Source organism: Centrocercus urophasianus, unplaced genomic scaffold (assembly GCF_019232065.1).
Source record: "Centrocercus urophasianus isolate 14NV4802_14NV808 unplaced genomic scaffold, USGS_Curo_1.0 seq_562, whole genome shotgun sequence".
Classification (NCBI taxonomy): Eukaryota; Metazoa; Chordata; class Aves; order Galliformes; family Phasianidae; genus Centrocercus; species Centrocercus urophasianus.
In genome coordinates, this window is record NW_024885158.1 from 77575 (window position 1) to 84035 (window position 6461).

The window sequence follows — 6461 nt, forward strand, 5'->3', positions numbered from 1 at the left end:
TCTGGATGGGCTCTGCAGGTCACAGGGTGCAGCACCCACAGGCTCTGCTCCTTGCTGCCTACTACCCCTGAGTGATGCTTCGCAGAACCCGCCCTGCTCCCGGCTGTCATTCGGTCGCATTTCCTCGTGGTGCAGCTCTGCTCTTACACCAGGACCCCCTTTGGAGTTAGAGCTGAGCACTGCCGCCCTCTGCTGCGGGATGGGGCGCTTTGGGGTGGGCTCCTCCGGGATGCTCTTAGCCGGGTGACCCCGTTACCCCTCCCCGGGCTCTCCCGGGCCCCGCTCCGCTTTGTGGCTGCTGCCCCCTCCTGGCACTGCGCGCACCCCGCAGGGTTTTCTTCATTATTTTTCCTTTTTTTTTATTTTTTCCTTTTTTTTCTCTCTTTTTTTTTTTTTTTTTTTTAACTTTTTCCTTGTTCACCCTTCTCCCTACTTCCACCCATTCCCCTTTTCCTTTATTTATTTATTTATTTAGTTAGTTAGTTAGTTAGTTAGTTAGTTTTGCCATTGCATTGCAAGAAAATCAGTCTAACTACCCAGCAGGTAACAGCCTCAGGCCTGGAGATGCAGAGAACTCTCATATCATCATTATGCCTGAGTACTTTATCAGCCAGTTCACCCAGAGTGCAGGGTGGGAAAGGCTCAGAAGAGGGATAAACATTAGCAAAGTGTCAGCTATAATGTGCTGAAGCTCGTGGCAGGGCTATAGGTATGCTCTGAAAGATGCCTAAGACCTGCAAGGAAACGTTCCTCTGCAGAAGGCACCAAAAAGGCAACGGGGTGCAGTGTTGCTCCCACCACATCATCCTGACCTTGCTGTGCTGAGCATCACTGAGAGCAGCTTTGAGGTCAGACCAGGACCACAGGAACCAAAAGGGGCAGGTAGGGGTTTCTCTGCTAAAATATCTACGGCTTGGGAAATGTGTAGGTGGGAGAAGATGCATTTGTCCTGGGAACAGTATCAGTTTAATAACGTGGAGGCAATACTGCAGAGGAGCATTGGGTGCATACTGCATGTTCCTCACTGTGCTGCTGTGGGGAGGTGATGCAGTTGGGTCTCCAGGGCTACCATGACCAGCAGTGCTGCCAGGCTTGTTGCTAGTTCATCTTCCAAATCCATCTGTTTCAAAGGTGCACCAAAGCCCTACTCCTTTCCTTGAGCTTTCACCTGGGGCTAGGAGGTCTGGGTCTCTATCCAGCAGCCTTGGGCGGAGGTGCAGCAGAGATAGAATGAGGGCTGGGAGTGCCAGGGTCTCTGTACCCCACAGGCTTCTGCTGGCCCCAGGGAATGGAGTGTTCCCGGTGCAGAAGCACCACTCACCCCCCAGTGCAGCCCTCTGCTCTGCACCATCCCCCTCCCAGGAGGAAGTTTCAGGGCGTTTGGCCCAATATTGACATTGCAGAGGGGAAAGGGCTGCTTTTTAATCACCGCCTGATTATTTGGAGTGAAGGCAGAGAAGCGGGGGGCCGAGGTGGGCCGGCAGCCCCACAGAACATGGAGTGAACAATGGGGCCAGTGTTGGGCTGAGCACCACAGCTCCCTGCAGCAACGCCCAGCAAGGAGTTTTCAGCACGTTCCTATTCCCTGCTCAGGTATAATTACACTGGGGAACAAAGAGCCCTTTACAGCTGCCTGCTCCCCCCAGTACAGCCCTGGGGCTCCCTGCACACACACCTCTGTGCCTGCTCTTAGTGGGATGTGGGGGGACAGGGGATCATGGTGACAGTCAAACCCTATCTGGCTCTTCTGGGGTCTGCCCATCCTCACTGCAGAAAGCACGGAGCAAATCTCTCCCTGCCCCAGTACCAAGCCTGCTTTCTTGGGGTTGCAGCATTGCTGTAAGATGGAGATTGTTTATTAAAGCCTCTTTCCTTATGCCCTATTCACAGCACTGGAGATGCTGTGTTGGGACAGGTAGTGACACTGTGGTAGCAGGCAGAGTCTGGCTCAGAAACCTCTGGCCCAAGCTCAGCTCCCATGGCCAGGCACCTCTCTGGGATCACATTTGCATTCAACTGTGTTCAAACATCAAAGCAGTGAAAATTATTAGTATTATTTGACACACAGCCCACGCTGACATCTCTGCTCCCAGCCATCCTCACCATGCCAGCACCTCCCTGTGTGGGGGGAGCTGGGCACAGCCCTGCAGGTTTGCAGTCTTCTAGCTGCTGCTTCTCCTCCAGAACCCCATGCTGAGCCCAGCTTCCACCCAGATCCCCTGGCCCTGACACAGAGCTAATGGGCACCAATGGGGGGTTCAGTCCTTCCCTGCACTGCAGGCAGCCCAGGGCTGTGCCAGAAGGGAGCTTTTTCAAACTTGCTTGTTTTACAGCAAAACCCAAATCCCAACTTTCCACACAGGCAGGGCTGAGAGCTCAGAGCTGCGGACACAGGAGCGCAGCAGGTTGTGGATGGCCCGTTTTGCAGTGCCTCAGCATCCCTCAGCTCTGCTTCTTTTGGCTTTAGCTCTGCCTCCTGCCACCCTGCTGGGTTATTTGCGGCTCTGTCAGTAACGGATAAGTCAGCAGAGGTTTTCTGGGCACTGCACAGACCTAGGGCCCCATCCAAAGCTCTGGGGCCAGGGCTGCCCTTGGGGTGATGCTGTCGGCACGGTGCGCACCGGCCCGGCTGCGGCTCGCTAGATGGCGGCAGCTGCTCTGCTCCCGGAGGGCGGGGAGTGACAAGCCGCGATTTTCCTCTCGATGTTTTGAAGGAGCTCTCAGCTCTGCCTCCTTCGTGCGGTGCCGGGAACTGTGCTTCGCTTTCCCAACGCCCTCAGGCTTTGCCATTATCCGGAGATAAGGGCGTATGCCATAAACGTAACAACGTGAGCCTGTTTGAAGCCCTTCAAGTCGACAAGAACCGCTCCTGCCTTTCAGGACCCGGCTGCTGCTGAACGAAGCAGGGGTCACTTTCCATTCATCAAACAGAAGTGGTGCACAGGAAACGGCTGTGGCTGCAGCTCCTATAGAGTGGGTGGGGACTGAGCCCTGACCCCATCCTAACTATCGAGCTCCCTGTGCAGATGAAGAAAATGCTCTGGGGGGTGAAGAGCGTTGTCTCTGCATGTCTCAGCAGAGCCATGACTGCTGGGAAGAGTTTGCCTTTCTTCCCCTACCCCCCACCTTTTGAAATAATGCCATTTGGGTCTCTAAGCAGGAAAAGAAATCAATAATAATCTAGTGCTGATATTCAGCTGCTGGATGAAATTCCTCCTATAGATTAATAACACTTAAAGTCCCAGTCATTCATCATTCCTGTCCCTCATGGCCTTTAAATATATGTGCAAGGGGCACACTGGGGAGAGGGGATGCTCTGTGCCAGCACAGGAGGTAAAATGCGAGGGCCAGTAAAGCAGCATTGAATTGGTAAAGAGTCCATGCAGTGTGATTTATTGGTGCCCACATGTGAGATTTCTGCTGTTCAAGAGACAGCAGATCAGGATACAGCAGGCATACAGGGGACTCTTGAGCACGGCCAAGGGCTGCTGGCAATGAATGCTTCCCACCCAGCTCACTAGCTGTGCATGAAGAGGTGGAAGTTGGTCCTGGTGAACTCCTGGTGGATGCTGTTGAGCAGTGTGTCTGAGTCCTGTGGGACATCAGCAGGGAGCTGCTGCCCTGGAAGGAAGCTCTGCTCTGGAGTGTAGGTGAAGGTGAAGGAGCTGGAGTAGATGAGGCCATCGTCCCTGACCAGCAGGAGTGGGACAGTGATGGGGTACCGCAGCCACCTCCAGTCGCTGCCGAAGGCAGAGACATCAGGGACAACACACATCAGGGATTTGGGGCTCCTAGGAGCAAGGCAGTAAAACAAGAGTTCACCTGAAGGAGTCTTGGTGGTGGAGACGGGGTCAAGGACCACCCTCCCCTCTTGTCTCGTGGTTCCCTTCCTCTGCCCACTTGTCACCAGCCCAAGGCCCCATGCCCAAACCCAGAACTGCTCCTCTGCCCCCTCACCTGTACATCGTCTCTGCTTCCACGTCCCCGAACCAGACCTTGAGGTGAGCATGGAAATGCTCTCCTTGCACCTCCAGCATGGCCACATCCCCTCCGCCACTGAGCTGCATGGGGCAGAGCCACAGTGGGCACAGGGCTCTGCCTCTCCTCCATATGTCTCAAACCAGAAGCCGAGCAGAGGTGCCAGGGCTCAGCAATGGAGCAGGTGAGCCCACATCCATCCTGCACCCAGAACCACACCTACCTGCAAGGCTGTGATGAGGGGCACAGGGCTGACGGGCTCACGAGCACAGGCCAGGCTCTCGCTGAAGCTGTACTCCACCGTCTCAGTGCCAATGATGGTCCAGCAGGAGCCGTCATTCAGCAGCTCTCGGTTGGCTTCCTTTGGACATGGCGATGCCTGCAGAGAACATCACAGCTCTGAACGCATCACAGTGGGGACGGTGGGCAACCAGTGCCATGACACCTGGTATTTGGTCCCAGTGGAGATCTTTGCAAAAACTTTGGCTAGGAACAAAGCAGAGGAGCTCAGAGAGAGGATGCTGAGCACCCAGGGGTGTTCAGCCCCCTGTACCTGGAACTGTATGACTTTCTCTGTGGACAGACACAGGTACATGCGGTCGCTGCCCTGGAACTGGAAGGCACACTTGTGGAGTTGGGAGATGGGCTCATCCACGTCCAGCATAGCATACTGCTTGCTCACCTTCCGAATGATCTGCAAGGCAGATGGTCAGCATGGGGCTGGGGAGTGCTCTGTCCCCATCCATGTCCCTGTGCATACAGAGCACTGCAGAGGAGGAGAAAGCAAATGGACAATGCCCACATTGCTCTCTGTGAGCCCCTCAGCTCAGGGGAACAGCAGAGCAGCAGCAGCCGCCCTAGGAGTGCCCATTGCTCATTCCCATGGGGATGGAGCCTTACCAGGGGTGGCAGGGTGATGCCGGTGGCCGTGCAGATGAGCTGGACCACAGAGCCATAGCGGATGTATCCCTCCCGCAGGGGAAACTCACTTTGGGTGCAGCGCTCATCAGCTTTGCAGGAAGAAGAGAGGCAGAGTTACCATCACAAGCAGCGACCTCCAGCTAACTCCCAATCCTCCAGCCCCCAGGAATCGGCATAGGATGGGTAAGCCTAGGCTGGAGAGAGGCAGCCCTGGAGACAGCTCCTTACCCAGGTGCAGGGTGAAGGCTGCCCACTGCCTGGCACTGGCGATGAAGGCTCCTCCCTCCACGGACAGGTAGCGGGTGCTGACGGTCTGTGAGCGCAGGCGGTTGAAGAGGGACACTTTGGAGCCTGAGGAGATGCACACTGTGGGGGGAAGGTGGCTGGGTTAGGGTTGGAACCACAACCCTGCTGCTTTCTGCAGCTGGACAGGACAAGTCCTGGGTTCTGGTGTGACCAGCACTGCAGGAACCAGTGTTTCCCAGCTGCCATTCTTTTCATGGCATCAGGACATTATACATTGCAATAGGTCAACCCTTTGGAAGCAGACATCACCTCTGCCCAAGTGGATCTTTTGAGATTCAAACCCACGGGCTTTGAATTTGCCCTGACCGCTTCAGAGCCAAGCCCTGAGCACTGCGTCCTATCTCACTTCATCCCACTGCACTCCAGCCCATCTCATCTCACTCTGCTCCACGCCATGTCATGCCATGCCATTCTATGCCACCCCACCTCATCCCATCCCACCCCAACCAACCCCACCCAGCCCCACGCCTGCTTTTTCCTCGCAGAGCCAACTCCATACGCACGATCCGTGTTCTTCAGCGACTGCTTCTTCTGCGAGGGCTTAGAGATGACCTTGATCAGCTTGCTGTGGAAGGTGCCGATCTCCTGCCCGTTGCTGAAGAAGAGCTTCAGGACCAGGCGGAAATGCTTGCGCTTATCCGTATCTGAGATGTACAGAGCCTTGGCACAGCCAAACCCCTGCAAAGGGCAGAAGGAGAGGTTGCTGGATGTAGACTGGGGGCAGCAGGCACAGATATGGTCCCTCCAACCTTCCTCACCCTCCTCCCCGCCAGCCCGGGCACAGCGTGTTGCCAGGACATAATGGTACCCTTTGAAAGAGCCCTGGGTTCATTTACAGGGGGAAATGACCAGAGATGTTATTACAGGTGCAGTGAAGAACTGGGGATCAGCAGTGGCTTTATTTACACTGGGGGCAGAGAATTCCTCATGGAAATTCATGTTTATGTGTGATTTATCCCACATCACATGAGGGATTGCCCCAGCTTTGGGTTTCCAAACCCAGGCTGGATGGCTGATAGGCCACGCTCTAGCAACAGCTCCAGCACTGCAAACAAAGGCCCTCTTTGTAATATTTCTGGCCCAGCTCAGACCCCGTGCTCTTTGGGGACCCCAGACAACACTTTTCTTTTTGCCCCTATCAAAAGATGCTAGATCGCATCTCAAGCTCTTGAACTTCAGAAGGGCTGGGATTTCTGTGTGTGTGTTATGTGTGGGAATGCTGCTGGGGGGCTGTGCTGCAAGAGGGGAGCAGGCAG

The 6461-nt window shown here is 55.1% G+C and overlaps 1 protein-coding gene across 1 annotated transcript; it reads right to left on the minus strand.

Moving 5' to 3' along the window:
- Positions 1–3517: 3517 nt before the first annotated feature.
- On the minus strand, positions 3518–5883 carry RBPJL (recombination signal binding protein for immunoglobulin kappa J region like; the record flags this gene model as incomplete). Its single annotated transcript, XM_042836012.1, has 7 exons — positions 3518–3791; positions 3958–4061; positions 4202–4357; positions 4532–4672; positions 4879–4988; positions 5128–5265; positions 5709–5883. Coding segments are annotated over 7 exons (1098 nt in total), but the record flags the coding sequence as incomplete, so codon positions are not given.
- Positions 5884–6461: the final 578 nt, after the last annotated feature.